At 38.9% G+C, this 22,856-nt stretch overlaps 1 protein-coding gene and 1 pseudogene across 3 annotated transcripts in view; both read right to left on the bottom strand.

Moving 5' to 3' along the window:
* BCO2 (beta-carotene oxygenase 2) overlaps positions 1–22,856 on the bottom strand; it is a 46,363-nt gene that overhangs the window by 4,028 nt on the left and 19,479 nt on the right. For all 3 annotated transcript variants that reach the window (XM_023208244.3, XM_023208243.1, XM_023208245.1), the window contains exons 6-11: positions 16,712–16,840; positions 15,781–15,941; positions 14,349–14,516; positions 3,757–3,894; positions 2,675–2,857; positions 1,300–1,410 (exon numbers count right to left, since the gene is read on the bottom strand). In XM_023208244.3, the coding sequence (XP_023064012.1) occupies positions 1,300–1,410; positions 2,675–2,857; positions 3,757–3,894; positions 14,349–14,516; positions 15,781–15,941; positions 16,712–16,840 (890 nt within the window). The remainder of the gene's footprint in view (positions 1–1,299; positions 1,411–2,674; positions 2,858–3,756; positions 3,895–14,348; positions 14,517–15,780; positions 15,942–16,711; positions 16,841–22,856) is intronic.
* Positions 8,712–13,817, bottom strand: LOC111540049 (annotated as a pseudogene).

Here is a 22,856-nt window from a genome sequence, read left to right as displayed (position 1 = left end):
CACCTGTAATCCCAGCACTTTAGGAGGCTGAGGTGGGTGGATTGCTTGAGCTCATCATTGAAGACCAGCCTCGGCAACATGGCAAAACCCCATCTCTATAACAAATACAAAAATTAGCCAGGCGTGGTGGTGCACACCTGTAGTCCCAGCTACTCAGAGGCTGATGCAGGAGGATCACTTGAGCCTGGGAGGCAGAGGTTGCAGTGGGCTGAGATTGTGCCACTGCATTCCAGCCTAGGTGACAGAGCGAGACCCTGTCTTTAAAATAAAAGAAAAAGAGAGAGAGAGAGCAAGACCATGTCTTACACATCTTCATCTTCATATCTCTCCCCAGAACCTAGCACAGTGCCTCACCTATACACTCACAAATTGTTTCCTCAGTTGCTGAACTGGACTGGAAAGGATATCATAGCTAAAGAAGTTCATACCTAGAGCAAATAAATTAAGTCAATCACCTTCATAGGATTTCTTTGAGTTTAATATTTTTGCTTGCACCTTGCCAATCTTTTAAAAGACAGAAACTCTTTCTTCCAAGTTAGAAATGCCTCCATTTTGTGTTACTTTGTAGCTGTTCAAAGGGCAGCATTGCAAGGCAGACTGAGATCTGCCAAATCGAATTCCAGGAATGGCAAGTGCATGGCATGAGAACAAAGTCCTCCTAAAGTCCATGACAGATATCGCTAATTGATCACAGCCTTTCTTACTGAACCCTTAAAAGGCCTCAGAGCCCTGCACCCCAGGCAGCCACTAATAATTAATCAAAGCTGATACTCAAAGTGAACCTGTTTGCCATAAGATTGCCCTAGACAAGGAGTCAGATAGTGAATAGTGTTATTGAGACACTGGACCAGGACTAATGACATTGGACTTGGAGGTCAGTTCATTGAAATTGGCAGCACACATGATGATATAAACATTAGACCGGAAGTCAAAAGACTTGGATTTAAATACTGGCTTTACCACTATGAGATCTGATGCAAGTTTACTTCAACTTCTTTACTTTACAAATTCCACATGTATAAAATGGTATCCCACAAAGTTGTTTTGATAACTGAATATGTGTAAGTAGTTCATAAATAACAAATTCCTATGCAAATACAAATTGTTATTATGGTCTTCCAAACAGGACTTTAAAACAACAAAATATGGATTGAGACAAAAGGGTATGTAAATAGTAAGAAGGGGAAGAGAAGGAGAAGGAATCAAAGTAAACTACCCACAGATGAGTGTGCATCCTTGATTTATCAGATGACTCAGTGCTACTTTTCTTTCTGACTAGTGATAGGGAAATATATTTACCTGGTTGGGAGTGATCACCACAGAAAGAATAACCCCACCATCTTCTTCACTGGTTCCTGGTACTGGAACAAAAACAGGTTCTGAGGGATAAAAGCCATCTTCTCTCCAAACCTGCAAGTCCCAAAAAAAGCATTCGATAAAAGGTCAGTAGTAAGTTGGGAGCTTTCTATGGCTTTTGTCACTTCAAGCATGAATTTGGTTGTGACATAGTTTGGATGTGTGTCCCCTCCAAAGCTCATGCTGAAGTGCTGAGCCCAGTGCTGAAGGTGGGGCCTAGTGGGAAGTGCTGGGTGGTGGGGGCCAGTCCCTCATGAATAGCTTAGCACCATCCCCTTGGTGATAAGTGAGCTCTGGCTCTGTTAGTTCATCTGAGAGCTAGTTGTTGTAAAGGAGACTGGCCCCTCCTCCTATCTGTCTTGCTCCCACTCTCTCACCATGTGACATGAGGCTCCCCCTTTGCCTTTGCCTTCTGCCATGATTGTAAGCTTTCTGAGGCCTCATCAGAAGCTGAGCAAATGCTGGTACCATGCTGGTACATCCCACAGAACTATGAGCCAAACAAGCCTCTTTTCTTTTTCTTTTTCTTTTTCTTTTTTTTTTTTTTTTTTTTGAGACAGAGTCTTGCACTGTCACCAGGCTGGAGTGCAGTGGCGCAATTTCAGCTTACTGTAACCTCTGCCTCCCAGATTCAAACGATTCTCCTGCCTCAGCCTCCCTATTAGCTTGGATTACAGGCATGTGCCACCACGCCCAGCTAATTTTTGTATTTTTAGTAGAGACAGGGTTTCACCATGTTGGCCAGGATGGTCTTGATCTCCTGACCTTGTGATCCACCCCTCTTTGGCTTCCCAAAGTGCTGAGATTTCAGGCATGAGCCACTGTGCCCGACCTAAACCTCATTTATTTATAAATTATCCAGCCTCGGGGATTTCTTTATAACAACACAGAACAGACTAACACAGGCTGTCAATAGAATAATCCAAAAATAAAAGAATCAGCCCTACTGAGTTGAATATAGGAAAAGAGAGGGCGTCTTTGCAGTCCCAGATTCCATCACACCATCAAACACAATTTGTGTAACTATAATTGCCATCTACTTTAAATATAGGTGTCCCAACAACCCTAACCCCACAATTGCTCCCAAAATAACATCAAGATCAAACATAGAATTATTTTGCTGGGCTTGGGGTCAATTTGGATTCCCTAGAAGGAACATACCCCTAACTTAGATGATTTCATAGTTCTCAAACTCAATAAAAGAAAATGGCTGAGCTGCTTAAATACTGAAGAATCTTAAGAGCTACTTTAAATAGAACTAATTCAAAGGGAAGAACAGGTCTCTGAAAAGTTCAAAAAGGAAAGAGTTTTTCATCACCTTCAGTGTCTTATTCACCACATCAACCTTGATCAGAGAATCCCCCACCAAATGCCGAAAGCCACAGCCATAGAAGAAACGATACTTTTTGCCACTGAATTGACCATAGTAGATCTGAGGAAATTCAATGCCTCCTTCCTTTTCTAGGTCCTCCTGATGTAGATTTTCATGACAGCACCAGATCTAAAAGAGATTTCAAAAGGATTTGTAGTGGTTGCTTAATTCTTATTTTCCTCTTATGTATGTCAGTGAGGAGCCTCATACTTATAAAGGTTTGTGACAGGGCGTGGGAACTGAGGTTCTACGTCCTTTTTAAATATTTTTCCGCTTTCCATAATATGTATGGATGCATAATGATTATCAAGTTTTATTAATAAGCTGTCAAATGACATAGGAGGTAGACATATGCTTTTTATTCTTCTAAAGCTAAGGCATTGACAGCTACACAATGATAGACCTGTGCTAAGCACATATTATCTAAAAGGTAGGGATTGCGGCTGGATGCGGTGGCTCAAGCCTGTAATCCCAGCACTTTGGGAGGCTGAGGCGGGCGGATTACCTGAGGTCAGGAGTTCGAGGCCAGCCTGGCCAACATGGTAACACCCCATCTTAGCTAAAAATACCAATACATTAGCCGGGCATGGTGACAGGTGCCTGTGATCCCAGCTACTCGGGAGGCTGAGGCAGGGGAATTGCTTGAACCCAGGAGGCAGAGGCTGCAGTGAGCTGAGATGGCACCACTGCACTCCAGCCTGGGCGACAGAGCGAGACTCCATCTCAAAAAATAAAAATAAATAAAAAACAAAAAGTGGGGATTGCTAATGTCAAGCTCAAATGAATAGACATTCCGCAACCATTAGACAGTTCCATATCTCTGTTTCAAAGCACAGGAAGGATAGATAAACACTGTGTTCATTCCCACTGTTTCTGCAATTCTTGTGCAAGCAGTGTTACATGACCTTACTCTGCTCGGATGAATGTTATAAAAGTTATTGGGTACCAAACATTTTGGAAAACAGCTAAGGAATAAAGTAACACCACTAAAGTTCAAAGTCTTACTCTAATGTCTGTTCATAGCATACCGTTCCATCAGCCTGTTTCACAGCACTGGCTGAAGTATAGGACAATGGACTCAGGTTGTCTCCCTCAGTGGCATTCAAACTGACATTTAAAGGCAAAACAAACCTTCGAGGGAAAGATCTGCCTGCTGAATTATAGACCTGTTTGGGAAGAAGAAAGAGATGAAAATTGTCATTCATATGGTAACAGTATGTCCCAATAATTTAGATCCAGTCAACATCATTGGCATTCCTAAATATTTAAATAAATGATAATTTCCATTCATTCATCTACTTAATATTTGTTGAGTACCTACTATAGCCCAAGCAGTTTTAGACACTGGAGATACAGTCATGAATAAAGCAAAGACTTTGACCTCACATAATCTATATTCTAGTGGAGGTATAAAAAAGAAAATTTAAAATTAGAAAATATTTGTGGGCAGGTACGGTGGCTCCTGCCTGTAATCCCAGCACTTTGGGAGGCCGAGGCAGGTGGATCACCTGAGGTCTGGAGTTCAAGACCAGCCTGACCCACATGGAGAAACCCTGTCTCTACTAAAAATACAAAATTAGCCGAGCATGGTGGCGCATGCCTCTAATCCCAGTTACTCAGGAGGCTGGGGCAGGAGAATCACTTGAACCTGGAAGGCAGTGGTTGCAGTGAGCCGAGATCGTGCCATTGCACTCCAGCCTGGGCAACAAGAGTGAAACTCCATTTCAAAAAAAAGAAAAAAAAAAGTGTTATTTAATTAGCATCAAATAAACAAATGATTATATAACAAAGAGTAAGAAACTAGAGAGTAACAAGGGGTGCTTTCCTTCTTCAGATTTGATCAGGTAGACCTCTGTGTGGAAAAGGGTCAACTTTGCAGGTCTGGGTTGCTCAGACCCTGCACTATTTCAAGAATGACTTGTTTTCATGACTGACCTTGGGCTGGTTACTGGGAACTGAATTCTTGGGATGTTGTGTCTGATAAGAGTGTTCTTGCATGTGCCAGTCCTTAAGTGACTCTGCAGTAGTTTGTCCATACAGTTTATGCTAACAATGTGATTTATAATGAACACCTCCATTCCTTTGACCATCTGGAACATCAGTAACTGAGGGTCGTCATGTAGGGGTTTTATGCTTATATAACTCATCCCCAATAAAAACCCTGGACAAGCAGGCTTGGGTGGGTTTCTCTGGCAGATAACATTTCACACATGTTGTCACTAGTTCCTGGAGGAATTAAGCATGTGCATTGTGACTCTACTGGGAGAGGACTCTTGGAAGCATGTACCTGGTTTCCTCTAGACTGCATCTCATGTGCCTTTTCCTTTTGATGATTTTGTTTTGTATCCTTTTACTGTAATCATGAGTCATAAGTATCACTATATAGAGTCTTTTTGAAAAATTTTAATAAAGATGGGATCTCACTATGTTGCCCAGGCTTGTCTCAAACTCCTGGGCTCAAGCAGTCCTCCTGCCTTGGGCTCCCAAAGTGCTGGAATTACAGGCATGAGCTACCTCACCCGACCTATATTGAGTCTTATGAATCCTCCTAATGAATCATCAAACCTAGGGGTGATCCTGGGAACTCCCAACACAGCTTCTCTGTAGAAATGATGTTTAAGCAGGAGGCCCAAATAAAGTAAGTGTGTTTTTCCCGACAGTAAGTGCTTTAAGCCCATTTTTCTCTCCTGAAATACTGTAGTATGGAGAACAAACTGCATCATTTCCTCCCATATACCTAGTCTATATGATCTCTGTAGCAGGCAGAAATATTTTTAGTGAGTAAAGATTTAGTGCTATTCTTAAGCTTCATAAAGAGTTATTAGCTTTTTTTCTAAAAGGTCACCATGGCTTCAGAAGTTACTAGCTTTTAAAAAATGACTTTAATTATATTTACAATTGTTTTCTCTTGCAAAACCAAAAGACACTTCAAATAACGGTAGATTACATCATATGGATCAACTACCCCATTGAAAACAACTAGAAATAATGGACAAAATGTTTAAAACAGCTGCCTGAAGGACTGGTGACCTAAGAAGACAGTGAAGAACAAAAGGGGCCAGGTTTGGGATGAAACAGAAACCCACAGAAACCAACTGGATATGGGGGCAAGTTTTCCCCTAACTATTTAAACATAGGCTCAACATTATTAGTTATTGGGAAAATGCAAATCAAAACCACAATGAGATATCACTTCACACCCATTAGGATGGTTATTTTTTTTTTAAACCCCGAAAATCATAAATGTTGGTAAAAATGTGAACAACTAAAACTCTTGCGCATTGCTGATGGTAATGAAAAATGCTCTAGCCACTGTGGAAAAATAGCTTGGCGGTTCCTCAAAAAGTTAAACATAGAATTACACAATCTAGCAATTCCACTTCTAAAATATATACCTAAAAGAACTAAAAAAAGGAACTTGGATATTTGTATGCTAATGTTCATAGCAGCATTATTCTTAATACCCAAAAGATGGAAACAACCCAAGTATCCATCAACAGATGAATAAACAAATACAGTGTGTGTGTGTGTTTGTGTATACAATCGAATATTATCTAACCTTAAAAAGGAATGAAATTCTGATACATGCTACAACATAGATGAACCCTGAAAACATTACACTAAGTGAAATAAGACAGACACAAAAGGACAAGTATTGTATGATCCCACTTATATGAAGTACCTAAAATAGGCAAATTCATAGAAACAGAAAGTAGAATAGAGGTTACCAGGAACTGGAGGCAGGGGGAACAGGGAATTATTATTTAATGGGTACAGTTTCTGTTTGAGATGATGAAAATGTGCTGGAAATGGATAATGGTGATGTTGCACAACATTGTGAATTTACGTAATGCCACTGAATTGCACACCTAAAATGGTTAAAATGGTAAATTTAATGTTATATATATAATTTTTACACCATAAAAAAGAAATAATATGGAGATTTCCCATGTATTCATCATCCTCTCTTGCCAGTGAGAATGTCTTGCATAATTATAATACAATATCACAACTGGGAAATTTACAATGATGCAATCCACCAACCTTATTCTAGTTTAACATGCATTCATTTGTGTGTGTGTGTGCGCGTGTGTATTTAGTTCTATGCTATTTTATCACGTGTAAATTCATGTACCTACCACCCCACTCAAGATACAGAACAGATCCATCACCGCAAGGATCCTTCACGCTACTTTTTGATAAAGATATACCATAGCAACTCGCTCATCCCTTAACCTTAAAGAGAAGGGCTTTCCAATAGTTTTGAGGGCTAGAGTGACAACAGTTTGAGTTTACAGTTTTCCAAGAAGAGGAAGACCTAGTAAACCTCTAGTCCTTTGGGTTTGGACCTCATAGGTCTGTACCCTATGAATAAGAATAAACAAGAAATAGTCCAGTTCTTGGATGGACTGAATCCTGCTTCAAATTATATAAGCAAGTGAAATTCTTCTCTAGAGGAAGATAATATCATCCTGTGTCTCAAAATATTTCCACAATTTTTAAAACACAATATTCTGCAAACGAAAGAAAATAACCAGCACATGAAAAGACAAAGCAACATGATTAAAAACCAAAATAAACAACAGATAACAGAAACAGAATCACAGAAGATCCAGATAATAGTTATCAGACTTTAACTATTCTAAATATGTTTAAGGAAATTATTTTAAACTGAGAATTGTGGTAGAGAACTATAAATTGGAAAAGAGAACCAAATCAATATTCAAGAACTGTAGATCTACCTATAAGGAAATTTTCAGGTCTGGAAGGCTTTACTGTTGAATTATTCTAAAAATTTAAGAAATAATGTGAATCCTATACAATATCATCCAGAGAGAAGGAAAAGAGAGAACAATTACCAAATCATTGTATGAGACTAGAAAAACCATGAAATCAAAACCTAGGAAGAACATTATAGAAAAGAAAAAAAATTAAAAGGCAATTTTATTCATGAACATAGATACAAAGAATTCTAAACAAAATAGTAACAAAGCAAATCCTGCAACATATTTAAAAGAAAATACAATGTGACCAATTGGGATTTACTTCAGGAATGGAAGGGCAGTTTAACATTCAAAAATCAATCAATGGCTGTTACGAACATTTTTTAAGGAATCAGTCAATGTACTTCACCACGTTCACAGAATAAAGGATAAAAGTTATATGATTATCTCAATAGTGCAGGAAAAAAAAACAGTTGATAAAGTCCAACATCCATTCATGACAAAAAATCTCAGTAAATTAGGAGTAAAAGAGAACTCTCCTAATCTAATAAAATGTATCTTTTTAAAAAGATGTCCACACAAAACCTGCTAACAAATATTTATAACAGCTTTATTCATAATTGCCAAGATTTGGAAGCAACCAAGATGTCCTTCAACAAATGAATGAATACACAACTGTGGTACATATTTCAGTGATAAAAAGAAATGAGTTCTCAAGTCACAAAAGACACAGAGGAACCTTAAATGCATATTGCTAAGTGAAAAAAGTCAGTCTGAAAAGTCTACATACTGTATGATTCCATGTGACATTTTGGAAAAGTCAAAACTACAGAAATAGTGAAAAGATCAGTGGTTTCCAGGGGCTGAGAGAAGGAAAGGGGAAGGGAAGAATAGGTGGAGCCCAGGGAGATTTGCAGGGCAGTGAACTATTCTGTATGATATTGGTAAATACATGACATTATGCATTTGTCAAAACAGACCTAACCATCATGTACAGTATGGACTTTGGTTAATAATAATGTAACACTCCTACACTGATTCATCAGTTGTAATAAATGTATCATACCAATGCAAGATGTTAATACCAGGGGAAACTAGCAGGAGGGAGAAATATGGAAACTCTCCATACTTTCTGCTTGATTTTTCTTTAAACCTAAAACTGCTCTAAAAAAGTCTTTTTTTTTTTTTTTTTTTTTTTTTAGAAGTCCTTTATTGTAAAGGTAATTCTTTTGTCTGATGACAAACGGCAGCCACAGTGATTATTCTGGATCTCCACGTTAGACAAATTCAATTTCTTCTTGAGACACAAGTTTACTTCTGTATTTCTGAGGTAATGTTTTCATTACTTCTGCAGTGTCTGGTACATCTGCAAATCTAGTAACTTACTTCCCTTAGAATGCTGGGAAATTGCAGAAGAGTGAGATGGTTGTCCTGCTGATCTCAAAGCTTCTGGTACATTGGGTTTAGGATTGTCTCTTCTAGCAGGGAAGCTTATTAATGGAGCATGTGGCTTTACTACCTGAACAACCCTGCTAGAAGATACATCTTGCTGCCCATGATGACCCCCAAGAAGGGACCGTTTCTATTTTTTTTTTTTAATCTACAGCACACAGCATGCTTAATGGCAAAATGCTGCAAGCTTTGCCTCTCAGATTGGGAACAAGTTAAGGATGCCACCATCATCACTTATATTCAACACTATACTGAAGATCCAGTGAAGTAAGACAAAAAAAAAAAAAAAAGAAAACCAATAAACAGCTTACATATAGAGTTATAAAAGGAACTGTCATTACTTGCATGTGATATTACAGATGTAAAAAATCTAAAAGAATCTATAATTATTAGAATTTGTAAGTGTAATTACCATATTAGTGAATATAAGATCAACAAACAAAAATCAATTGCTGGCCAGATGCGGTGGCTCACACCTGTAATCCCAGCACTTAGGGAGGCCAAGGCGAGTGGATCACTTGAGGTCAGGAGTTCAAGACCAACCTGGCCAACATGGTGAAACCCTGTCTCTACCAAAAAATACGAAAATTAGCCAGGAATGGTGGCACGTGCCTGTAGTCCCAGCTACTCGAGAGGCTGAGGTGGGAGGATCGCTTGAACCCAGGGGGCAGAGGTTGCCATGAGCTGAGATCACACCACTGCACTCCAGCCTTAGTGACAGAGTGAGACCATCACCCTATCTCAAAAAAAAAAAAAAAATTGCTATATAGCAACACTAACATAAAATGAAAGCAAAAATTAGACAACATTTAAAATAATGTAAAAAAAATCTAGGAATAAATCTAACAAAAGAGGCAGAAAACCTATAACCAGAAAACTGTAAACATTGAAAGAAATTAAAGAAGTCTCAAATAAATGGAAAGATATATTGTGTTCACATACTGGAAGACTCAGTATTGTGTAAAGAGGTTAGTCCTCTCTCAAATTGATACATTGGTTCAGTGCAAATACAATTAAAATGTGACCATATTTTTGTGCGGGGAACTGACAGCTGATTCTAAAATTTATACAAAAATGTGAAGGGCCAGGGATGGCCATGACACTCTTTGCAAAACAAAAAATATTAGGATAACTTGATACTAAACCTTAAGACTTTTTAATGCAGTGCACAACTAACCATAAGTAGAACCATGAAACAGAATATAGAGTACAGAAACAGAATAATGCCTATACAGACACTTGACTTCTCTAGAAGATAACATAGGATAATATTTTCATTACCTTACCAAGAGAAGATGTCTAAAACAAGATGTACAATGTATAAATCACAAAGGAAAAGATTGTATACTGGGCCATATTAAGTTAAGAATGTTTATTCATTAAAAGGCACTATTAAGCTAATTTGATAAAGACAGCTACAAAAATACCTATAGCAATTTTATATTTAATAATGAATTATTAAACATTTTTCAACACTACCTGTTCAACTTCTATTCACTATCTTGCACTTCTATTCAACTCAAAGTCCTAGCTGGTACAGTAAGGCAAGAAAAAGAAATAAAGCCCTAAGTATTAGAAAGAAAGCTGTCATTATTTTCAGGTAACATGACTGTGCACATAGAAAATCCAAAATAATCTGTGGATCAACTATTTGAACTAATAAGTGAATTTAGCAAGATCTCTGGATACAAAATCAATTACATTTCTATATAAGAACAAAAAACAGAAAATGAAAGCCTAAAAGATACCATTTACAATAATTTCAAAACACACAAAAAGAAATGTAGTATCTTTGTACTGAAAACTATAACATTACTGAGAGAAATTTTTAAAGACCCAAATAAATGGAGGGATATTCCATGTTCATGGATTGGAAGACTCAATATTGTAAAGATGTCGGTTATCTCCAAATTGATCTACAGTTGCAATATTGTATCCCACCCATCTGGGAAGTGAGGAGCGCCTCTGCCCAGCTGCCCACCGTCTGGGAACTGAGAAGCACCTCTGCCCAGCTGCCGCCCCTGCCAACCCAGGAGTGCCTCTGCCCAGCTGCCCACGGTCTGGCAAGTGAGGAGGCCTCTGCCCGGCCACCGCCCTGTCTGGGATGTAAGGAGCGCCTCTGCCCGGCCGCTGTGTCTGCCCAGCCGCTGTGCAACCTTCCAAGTGTGAAGTGACAGCCTTGTGTGTGTCTTTTCTGCCTTCCCCAAGTTTGCATTTTTGACATTAAAGTTTACTTTTTAATTAAAAGTTAAAAATAAATAAATAAAATAAAAAATAAAAATAAAAAATGGGCAAAGGACCTGAACAGTCATTTCTCCAAAAATAGAGGCCAGGTGTGGTGGCTCACACTTGTAATCCCAGCACTTTGGGAGGCTGAGGCAGGAGGATCACTTGAGCCCAGAAGTTTGAGAAAAGCCTTGGCAACATAACAAGACCCTGTCTCTACAAAAAAAAAAGTTTTTAAAATATTAACTGAGTGTGGTGCCACACACCTGTAGTCCCAGCTACTTGGGAGGCTGAGGCAGGAGGATCACTTGAGCCCAGAAGTTTGAGAAAAGCCTTGGCAACATAACAAGACCCTGTCTCTACAAAAAAAAAGTTTTTAAAATATTAACTGAGTGTGGTGCCACACACCTGTAGTCCCAGCTACTTGGGAGGCTGAGGCAGGAGGATCATGTGTGCCCAGGAGTTTGAGGCTTCAGTGAACTATGATCATGCCACTGCACCCAGCCTGGGCAACAGAGTGAGATCCTGTCCCTAAGAAAACAAAATAAAATATAATTTTAAAGTCCAATAGGCATATATAAAAAGGTGCTCAACATCACTGACCATAAGGGAAATACAAATTAAAACCACTATATAAAACCTCACACTCATAAGGATGGCTATTATCAAAAAGACAAGAGATAACAAATGTTGGCAAGGGTGTAGAAGAAAGAGAACCCTAGTACATTGTTGGTGGGAATATAAATTGGTACAGCCATTATGAAAAACAGTATAAGAGTTTCTAAAGAAATCAAAAATACAGATGACCCTTGAACAACGTGGAGTGGGGTAGAGGTGCTAACCCCCCACATAGTCAAAAATCCACACATAACTTTTGACTACTCAAAAATGTAACTACTAATAACCTATTTTTGACTGGAAGCCTTACCAATAACATACAGTTAATTAGCACATATTTTGTATCTCATATGTATTATACATTGTATTCTTACAATAAAGCAAACTAGAAATAAGAAAATGTTATTAAAGGCCAGGCATGGTAGCTCAAGCCTGTAATCCCAGCACTTTGGGAGGCCAAGGTGGGCAGATCACCTGAGGTCAGGAGTTCGAGACCAGCCTGGCCAAACCCCATCTCTACTAAAAATGCAATGGGCATGGTGGCGGGCGCCTGTAATCCCAGCTACTCGGGAGGCTGAGGCTGGAGAATGGCTTGAACCCAGGAGGCAGAGGTTGCAGTGAGCCAAGATTGTACCATTGCACTCCAGCCTGAGCGACAAGAGCAAAACTCTGTCTCAAAAATAAAATAAAATAAAATAAAATGCTATTACAGGTCATAAGGAAGAGCAAATATATTTACTATTCATTAAGTGGTAGTAGATCATCATAAAGGTCTTCCTTCTCACTGCCTTCACAATGAGTAGTCTGAGGGGGAGGAAGAAGAGGGGTTTGTCTTGCTATCTCAGGGGTGGAGAGGTAGAAGAGAATTTGCATATAAGGACCCATGCAGTTCAAATCCATGTTGTTCAGGGTCATTTGTCTCAAAAAAAAAAAAAAGAAAAAAAATATTTCATGATCTCATTTTTATGTGGAATTTTTTAAAGAAAATCTCAAATACACAGAGAAAGACAATGAAACAGTGGTTACCACCAGAGGGGAAGGAAAGACAAAGACAAGATGTAGCTCAAAAGATACCAAACAGTAGATATGTAGTATGAACAAGTCTAGAGCTCTAATGTATAAACATAAGAAATAAAGTTAATAAGATTGTATTCTATTAGAGATTTTTGTTAAACAAGTAGATTTTAACTGCTCTTGTCACACAAAAAAGTAACTATGTGACATGATAGATATGTTAATCTGCCTCACTATGCTAACCATTTTACTATTTACATGTATTCCATAACATCATGTTGTAAACCTCAAATATATACAATGAATTTTATTTTTAAAACAAGAACAAAAACAAAACCTGATAAATGGATTCTAAAATTTATAGAAATGCAAAAGGCCATGAAAAACCCAGGCAATCTTAAAACAGAAAAGAGATAACCACAGATGTCAGGACTACCATAAAGCTATAAGTAAGCTTAGTAAGGCATAAGTAAATGTAATAAGTACTATTTTGTAAACATTTAAAAAGAAAACTACAGCTAAAAAATAAAGTACAGCTAGAAACAATGTATATTACATAATTCAAGGAAAAATTTTACCTTGGATTCAGCATCAGGAAAAAGTGAATCCCTTCAACTAGGTGGACTGATTGACAGTCTACTTTGCTACCCCTTCCAGCAAACTTTGTTTGGTGCTTAAGTGTAACAAGGAACTATCACATATGCTTTTTTTTTTTTTTTTTTTTTTTTGGAGATGGAGTCTCGCTCTGTTGCACAGGCTGGGGTGCAGTGGTACGATCTCGGCTCACTGCAAGCTCCGCCTCCTGGGTTCACGCAATTCTCCTGCCTGAGCCTCCCAAGTAGCTGGGATTACAGGCGCCCGCCACCACACCTGGCTAATTTTTGCCTTTTTAGTAGAGATGAGGTTTGACCATTTTGGTTATCCAGGCTGGTCTCCAACTCCTGAGCTCAAGTGATCTGCCCGCCTCAGCCTCCCAAACTGCTGGGATTACAGGCGTGAGCCACCATGCCCAGCCACATATGCTTTCAAACACATATCTTGGCTCTCTTTGCCATGCTTTTTACTTATTAGGTATTAAATAAGCTATTTCAAATTATTTTTAATATTAAATAAATGATGAAGCTATGTCTTCAATGCTTTAAAACTACTCTCTCTCATTACTTGCCACAAGGAAACAAGAAAAACATGTAATTCCTAGGTCAGGCATGGTGGCTCGTGCCTGTAATCCCAAGACTTTGGGAGGCTGAAGCGGGCGGATCACTTGAAGTCAGGAGTTTCAGACAAGTCTGGCCAACATAGTGAAACTCATCTCTACAAAAAATTTAAAAATTAGCAGGGCATGGTGGTGCGTGCCTATAATCCCAGCTACCCGGGAGGCTAAGGCATGAAAATCTCTCGAACCTGGGAGGTGGAAGTTGCAGTGAGCCAAGATCGCACCATTGCACTCCAGCCTGGGTGACAGAGCAAGACTCGGTCTCAAAAGAAAAAAAACAGAGAGAGAGAGAGAAACATGTAATTCCAAAGCCAAAGCAAGATCTTGGAGTTCAAAATTATTTTGATGACTCTTGACATATTCTAATGTTTACCTGATCAAGCCCTTCCCCAGCCTTCCTGAGATTCTGTAACTGGTAAACTTCTAGGATTCTTCCATTATCTTGACAGCACAAATCAATTATAACACAGCCCTGGTCCTCAAAGGCATTGATTTGATGAAATGCAAGAAAAGGTTTGCTGTAGTATCTCCCTGGAAGAAGCTGCAGGGGAAAACACAAACAATGAAAAAAATTTTTTTTTAGTTTTCTTCTTTTTTCCTTTCCTTTAGGAAACAGGTCCAAAAAGTTCAAAATAAGAAAATTAGGAGGATTTCCCCCTCTGAAATGGCAGGTCCAGTATATATAAAAGTAGAATACAGAATGTAGAAGCGAATATGCTTTGATTTAAACATTATTTGCTTAAGCAATGAACTGGGGCTATTTGATATAGACTGATCAATTATTACAACGAACTTAAAAACCCCTCATGAAATACAGCCCAATGTTTTGAATGATATGTAAATCTTGGACTCTAACTGCATGGTTAAATAGAAAATATTGCTACTCAGTATACTGATGATAAATTAAGAGACTAATTTTTTTAAAGTGCAGTCATTACTAAATTTTTTTTTGTAATGAGATCCAGATAGAGTAAATGTAAGATATTCTCTCTTTAGAGAGGTAAAAAGTAGGTAAATATAATAGTGTTATGAATCAGGAGTATAGAAAGATATTCAACCAACATGGTTGGACTTTAGTAGGATTGTCACATTCACATATTAAGAAGCCAGAGAATTGGGCCGGGCAAGGTGGCTCACACCTGTAATCCCAGCACTTTGGGAGGCGGGCAGATCACGAGGTCAAGAGATCAAGACCATCCTGGTCAACATGGTGAAACCCTGTCTCTACTAAAAATACAAAAAAATTAGCTGGGTGCGGTGGCACACGTCTGTAGTCCCAGCTACTGAGGAGGCTGAGGCAGGAGATTCACTTGAACCCGGGAGGTGGAGGTTGCAGTGAGCTGACATCTCACCACTGCACTCCAGCCTAGTGATAGAGCAAGACTCCATCTAAAAAAAGAAAAAAAAGAAAAAAAAAATCTCAAAAAAAAAAAAGAAAAAAGAAGCCAGAGAATCAACTAATTAGAGTATTACTGCAAAAATTACAGAAGATTTCTGCACGAACAACACCCTCTTTAGCAGCTATTATGATATGGAAAAAACCCATGCTAAGAGAGTTTCTTGGATGCCATTTTAATTGAATCAGATCATTAAAAGGATAAAATTATTTCCTATAATTCTCTAATACGCAAAATCCATCGTACTAATTAATAAGTAGCTAGCTCAACCTATAGAAGAAGGTAATATCCTTGATTAAAAGTGTCCTATGCAAATAATATCCAGGGAAGGTTAAAAAAAATCAACTATATGGAAATTTGCCTTTGTTTCCAACAATTTTCATGATAAATATACTCAAAATACTCCACCTGTCCAGTGTGTTTATCCACCACATGAAACCGCGTATTACACTGGGGTTCCCAGCTTATCCCATCTAAAAAGGCCTTTCCTCGAATTTTGGAAGTGGCAATTTTCCACAGGTTCATCTTTAGAGGTTGTTCAATGAAAATAATATAGTTCCTTGTCATTCCTAAAAGGTTCCAGCAAACAATAAAAATGTTATTTGGCAAACTAGAGTTGTCTGAAATGTGACAGTTACGGGGACTTGTCTGAATGCCTGGACATGTTACTGATGCCCTAAACAAATGCCAGCCAGAAATACACGTTTACTGTCTCCCAGCTTTACTATACATATTTCCTGTTCCTGTATAAAAAAGGGAACTGCTTAGAATAGCTTGGGTTGCATGTTCTCAGCTTGCTTTTTATCTTTTTTTTTTTCTTTTCTTTTTAAATTGTTTGGTTTAGGAACAAAGTAAAAAAGTATAGTATTAAAGTGTCCTTTATGATCTGTACATGTATCCCTTAATCCTTTTCCTGCTTATACTCGGGGTAAGAATCTAGGAGCAGTTTGGTTATATGATTTAAAATACAGAAAATAAATATTCTGAGTAAAAGCTGAACCAATCTATACAGAATATGAATTTCCCCTCAAAACATAGTCAAGATGACCTTTTCATGTCTGATTGCTATTGGTTGCCTAAAATTTTAAATTCTATCAACTAATTTTTTACTAATTGCTTATACTAAAGCAACTATGGTATATCTTTTCAAGCAGTCAGCTGGCTAGGGTCAGGAGTATGTGACTAAACAGAATAATCTTAACTGGCATCAAAATGCAACCTTGGTCTCATTATTACCATAGCATGATAAACTATTAACATAACATTTGCCAAACTAGTCCTTCTGCTACAGCAACATCAAGGCAGGGCCCACTGAAATTTGCCTTATCCCTGGACTCACCAAAGCTATGGTAGTAAGAAGGTTTCCCCTTCTCTGTAGGAGCAATAGAACATATCACCTGGGCTCCATGGATTGTCTCCTCAAGGTCCACCTTCTCCGGAGGAACCCGAATAACCTTATAGGAGAAACCTGAAAAATGAAAAGTCCTATCTTACTTGTTTTACATACATTCTAGATTAAAAGACAACCCTTGCACTTGTGGACTTGCCAAAAGCAATTAAGAGATTTATGCAATATGCATGACACTCTTATTTCCTGAAAGGTTATTTCAAACAAAGATTTGGACCTTAAAAATATGTTATCTCTATGAAAATAATTAGCTAAGGTTTTGAAACAGCACATCCAAAGTGATCAACCAATGATTCATTCTATGATAATGCTAACTTCATCTCTAATTCATAGGAAACATTAAGATAGCAGCCAGGCACTGTTCACAATAGCAAAGACTTGGAACCAACCCAAATGCCCATCAATGATAGACTGGACAAAGAAAATCTGCCACATATACACCATGGAATACTATGCAGTCATAAATAAAGGATGAGTTCATGTCTTTTGCAGGGACATGGATGAAGCTGGAAACCATCATTCTCAGCAAACTAACACAAGAACAGAAAACCAAACTGCATGTTCTCACTCATAAGTGGGAGTTGAACAATGAGAACACATCAACACAGGGAGGGGAACATCACACACTAGGGCCTTTCAGGGGGTGGGGGCGCTAGGGGAGAGATAGCATTACGAGAAATACCTGATGTAGATGCCGGGTTGATGGGTGCAGCAAACCACCATGGCATGTGTATACCTATGTAACAAACCTGCACATTCTGCACATGTACCCCAGAACTTAAAGTATAATAATAAAAAAAAGAGTGATTATATAATGAGGTAGTGATTATAATGGACCTGTCTCATATGTATGGTGAATAGAAAGGTCATAGAGTTGAAGTTCTTAAACTCAAAAAAAAAAAAAAAAATATATAGCAGCCAGAAATATCCTCAAATTCTGTTCCTTCCCTTCCTTCCCCTATTCCAACTACAGTCTCCATTTGCACTCGTGTCCAGCTCCTTCCCTCAACCCTCTGGACCCCTAGGGTCACTCTGGGTTCCATCCCATCCTGTCTCATCAACATTCTTTCACGCAATCATTCATCTGGCCATTGCTTACTGGCTCTTCAAGAATCAACTCAGATATCCACTCCTCAAGTAGTCTTCCCTGACTCTTCTCCACCCCAAAGGCATTTGGTGCCCCTATTGTATGTCCTCATTACATCCTCATAGTCATAGCACGTATCTCATTGTATACAATTTTCTGCTTATTTATCTGCTTTCCAGTACAGTTCTTTATTTATTTATTCTGCAACTACTACTTTTTGAGCACGTACTATATTCCAGACACCATTCTGAGTGTTCTTAGTACTATATTCCAGGCACTTGTATACAGAAACATGCAAAATAGATAAAAATCCCCAGCCCCCTTCCTCCACCTTCTTCTTCATTTTATTTTTAGAGACAGGGCCTTGCACTGTCACCCAGGCAGGAGTACAGTGGTGTGATCATAGCTCATTGCAGCCTCAAACTCCTGGTCTCAAGCAATCCTCCCCCCTCAGCTTCCCAAAGTGCAGTGATTATAGCTGTGAGCCACTGTGCTCAGACAAAATCTCTTATTTTGTCTTATTGTGTTTCTTTTAAATCATATACTAAGTAAAAATACAATGCATCAGATGACAATGAGAACTATAATGGAAAATAAGCCAAGGAATAAGGATCAGGAGTGATCATTTGAGGAGTAGGGGCTACTGTTTGCACCTTTAAATATGCTGGTCTGGAAAAGTTTCACTAAGTGGGTGACATTTGAGTAAAGACCTAAAGGAGGTGAGGAAGAACGCCTTGAGGATATCTGGGAGAAATGCATTCCAGGTGGAGGAAAGAGCAAATGCAAAAGTTCTCAGCCAGGAGCACCATTGGAGTGTCTAAGTATCAGCAGGGAGGCCAGTGTGGCCCTATCATGATAAGCAAGGAGGAGTGTCTAGGAGGTAAGTTCAGGGAGGTGGGTGTGGGTTAAAAGGATAACTCTGGTAACTCTGGTGTTACCATGCTGAAAAGAAACCGAAGTGGGGCAAGGGCAGAATCAGGGCAACTAGTTGAGGGGCTATTGCAGTCATTCAAGTGAGAAGGGATAATGACTCAAAGTAGAGTGGTGGCCATGGAGGTGGTGTGAAGTGGTTGGATTTTTGATATATTTTGAAGGCATTGCTGAAATTACTTTTTTTGTTTGTTTGTTTGGTTGGTTTTTTTTTTTTTTTTTTTTTTTGAGACAGGGTCTCACTCTGTCACTCAGGCTGGAGTGCAGTGATGCAATCACGACTCACTGCAGCCTCAACCTTCTGGGCTCAAGCAATCCTCCCACCTCATCCTCCCAAGTAGCTGGGACCACAGGCACATGCCACTATGTCTGGCTAATTTTTGTATTTTTTGTAGAGATGAGATCTTGCTATATTGTCCAGGCTGGTCTCAAACTCCAGAGCTCAAGCAATACACCCACCTCGGCCTCCCAAAGTGCTGGAATTACAGGCATAAGCCACTGCACCTGACCCTGAAATTATTTTGGATCAACTGATATAAGAGATAAATGTAAAGGATGATTCCACCGTTACTGTCCTTAGCAACTGGAAAGATGGAGTTATTATCTCCTGAGATGGGGAAGACTCATCTTAAGGAGAGAAAGAAATAAGCCAGGCACAGTGGTGCATGCCTATAGTCCAGCTGCTTGGGAGCATCTCTTGAGCCCAGGAGTTCAAGTCCAGCCTGAGTGACATAGCAAGACTCCATCTCTAATCGAAGAAAGAAGAAGAAGAAGAAGGAAGAAGAAGGAGGAATGAGGGAGGGAAGGAAAGGGAAGGGAAGGGAAGAAAGAGAGGGAAGGGAGGGAAGGGAGGGAAGGGAGGGAAGGAAGGGAAGGAAGGGAAGGAAGGAGAACAAGGAAGAGAGAGAAGAAGGAGGAGGAGGAGGAGGAGAAGAGGAGGTGGTAGTAGTTTAGGGGAAAATATCAGGAGTCTGGTTTTTGACAAGTTAATTTTGCAATGCCTAAGGCATCCCAGGAAGAATGCTGAGTAAGCATTTGGATATAAAATACTGGGGAGGTCTAGGTTGGGGATATAGATATGTTTTGAGAACCCACTATATACAAAACATCATGCTTTGTACAGTGATGAAAGAAATATTAGACAAGCTCTATAATCCAAGAATACTCTATTATTGTCTCTAACATTAGTCTGAACCATATATTTTAAATAAGTATTAAAAACTAACTGGATTGATTAATGTTTACAGGATTTTCATAAATTTTAAAAGCCTTTTAAAAATATCTAGAAAAGCTAAAACAAAAGCTTTTTACTTCCTAAAGGTAGCAATTACTAGCAAGCATTTTACTGTAATAAAATGAGAATAACTAAATTTCCCCCAAATGTCTATCAAGTAGTTGAGCTCCCTGCAGTTGCATGCGCATTGAGTTCCAGTTCGAAAACTTCTCACTGAACCAAATAATCAAGTGAAGGGGAAAAAAAAGTAGGTTCAGTGTTCGTTGGGACTAGGAGAAGATAAAGAGATGAATTTCCTGTCTCAGCAATTGGATTACTCAATTCACGGAATTTAAACATATTAATTAATGAACTGTTCTAACTGCAAGTCTCAAAAGCATTAGGTAAGACGAACAGACACCCAGGAAACACCCAGCAGAAGAATGTCCAGAAAGACCAGACCTGCCCAATACTGTCAGCTGAACTCTGGGAGACTCTCCAGGAGTTTGTATAAGCAGCAAACTGAGGCAAAGTAACAAACACAAGCTCTCATGATTGGTGGCTGGGTTAATCAGTGAGGTCCAGGGGCCACTTGCACCAAGATCACCCAGAGACCATGTTAAAATGCAAATTCTTAGCCCCTTTTCAGTTCTACTAAACCAGAATCCCTGAAGATGAATGAAATCCAGATGATTCAATCTATATTCCAGATTATTGTTAGGCACATTAAAGGTTGAAAATCACAGATATAGTTGCTACTATTTTAGAATATGTAACTTAGGCCAGGCGCAGTGGCTCGCACCTGAAATCCCAGCATTGTGGAAGGCTGAGGCGGGCAGATTACTTGAGGTCAGGAGTTCAAGACCAGCCTGGTCAATATGGCTGAAACCCCGTCTCTACTAAAAATACAAAAATTAGCCAGGCATGGTGGCAGGCACCTGTAATCCCAGCTACTCAGGAGACTGAGGCAGGAAAATCACTTGAATCTGGGAGACAGAGGTTGCAGTGAGCCAAGCTCGTGCCACTGCATTCCAGCCTGGGCAACAGAGTGAGCCTTCATCCAAAAAAAAAAAAAAAAAAAAAGTAATTGGCCAGGCGTGGTGCCTCACACCTGTGATCCCAGCATTTTGGGAGGCCCAGGCGGGCAGATCACAAGGTCAGGAGATCGAGACCATCCCAGCCAACATGGTGAAACCTCGTCTCTACTAAAAACACAAAAATTAGCCAGGCATGGTGGAGGACACCTGTAGTCCCAGCTACTCGGGAGGCTGAGGCAGGAGAATCACTTGAACCTGGGAAGCAGAGGTTGCAGTGAGCCAAGATCGCACCACTGCACTCCAGCCTGGCAAGAGAGCAAGACTCCATCTCAAAACAAAAAATGTAATTTAGAATGGCAAAATAGTATTTGTCATATTATGAATGAGTTACAAAGTTATCCACTTGGTTAACAGAGTTAATTTATTATGAAATTGATTTTTTTAATGATCAAGATAAGATAGATGGACCGAAAACTGCTGGGTTCGTGGATCCATTTTGCTAAAACATTTTACTTAGAAGGATGTTTGCTGTTTCCTATAACAGTGTTGAAGAATCCTCCTTATCTGAGATCCAGTAATAAAGAAGAGAGAGAGCTGGGTGTAGAGGTGTCTAGAGCACCCTCTTTCTACTCGTGCCAGTAAAAAACAAATCTGTAGTATTCATCTTTACATACACTCAGAGACGTAAATATGGAGAGATAGAGAGGAGCAAGCCACAAAGCCAATTATGCACCAAAGTTATACCATTAACCTATACAAAGATTTCACAGGTTGTAGATGGTAGATTAATTGATAGCTGAGAGAAAGATAGTCAAACATATCTAATGCAGGAGTCCCCCTGTATCCAGGGGGGATACATTCCAAGCCCCCCAGTGGATGCCTAAAATCATGGATAGTACAAACCCTACACACACTGTTTTTTTCTTTACATATATACTTATGATAAAGTTTAATTTCTAAATTAGGCACAGTAAGAGATTAACAACAATAACTAATAATAAAATAAAACAATTATAACAATATACTGTAATAAAAATTATGTGAATGTACTCTTTATCTCACAAAATACCGTAAAATACTCAGACTGGATAACTGAAACTGTGAAAGTGAAACCACAGACAAGGGGGGTCTACTATACTTACTTACACATTCCTCTTCAAACAGGGAGACATATGTATTCATGTATAGAAACCTGAATTCACATGCCCTTAGAAGAGTGGGTAGATAGGTGAAAAGGCCTTAACAAGTAGAGAAGGACATGGTGAACAGGTGAAGATTGAGTATTAAAAAAATACCAATAGAGTCTTCTGCATTTCATGATGAATAACTATTGAAATGGTCTAATAGAGTAACTAGCAAGCAAGGCTTCATGTGTGAGTCAAAAGCTTACTAGAGCAAGTCATTTAGCTCTCCTCAAGGTTCACTGCCTTTGTCTGTAAAACCAAGGTAATATTAGCACCTTTCTTGGAGAGTTGGCATAAGGATTAAATGAAAAAATATGGGGAAAATGCTTAACACATAGTAGATACTCAATAAATGTTAGCTATCATTATTAGCTATCAGAACTTTCTGGAGCAGATTGGAGACTAGAAAAGAGATGTGACTTAAGTGGTTGTGCATGCAACCCCACCCCACTATGACTTTAACTTACCTTGTAGTGTATTACTTTCATGATAAAAATAAATTCCTTCCCTATGATAGACAATGTACCTTCCTTGTATCTCTTGGCTGCAACATTCTAAATTTCTTACACTTCTAATATGGTACTTATTAAAAATTCCAGTTTGAGAAATATGTACTGAAAATCCC

Source organism: Piliocolobus tephrosceles, chromosome 13, assembly GCF_002776525.5.
Source record: "Piliocolobus tephrosceles isolate RC106 chromosome 13, ASM277652v3, whole genome shotgun sequence".
Classification (NCBI taxonomy): Eukaryota; Metazoa; Chordata; class Mammalia; order Primates; family Cercopithecidae; genus Piliocolobus; species Piliocolobus tephrosceles.
The sequence above is the reverse complement of the archived record's forward strand: the minus strand, read 5'-3'. Positions and strand labels throughout refer to the sequence as shown.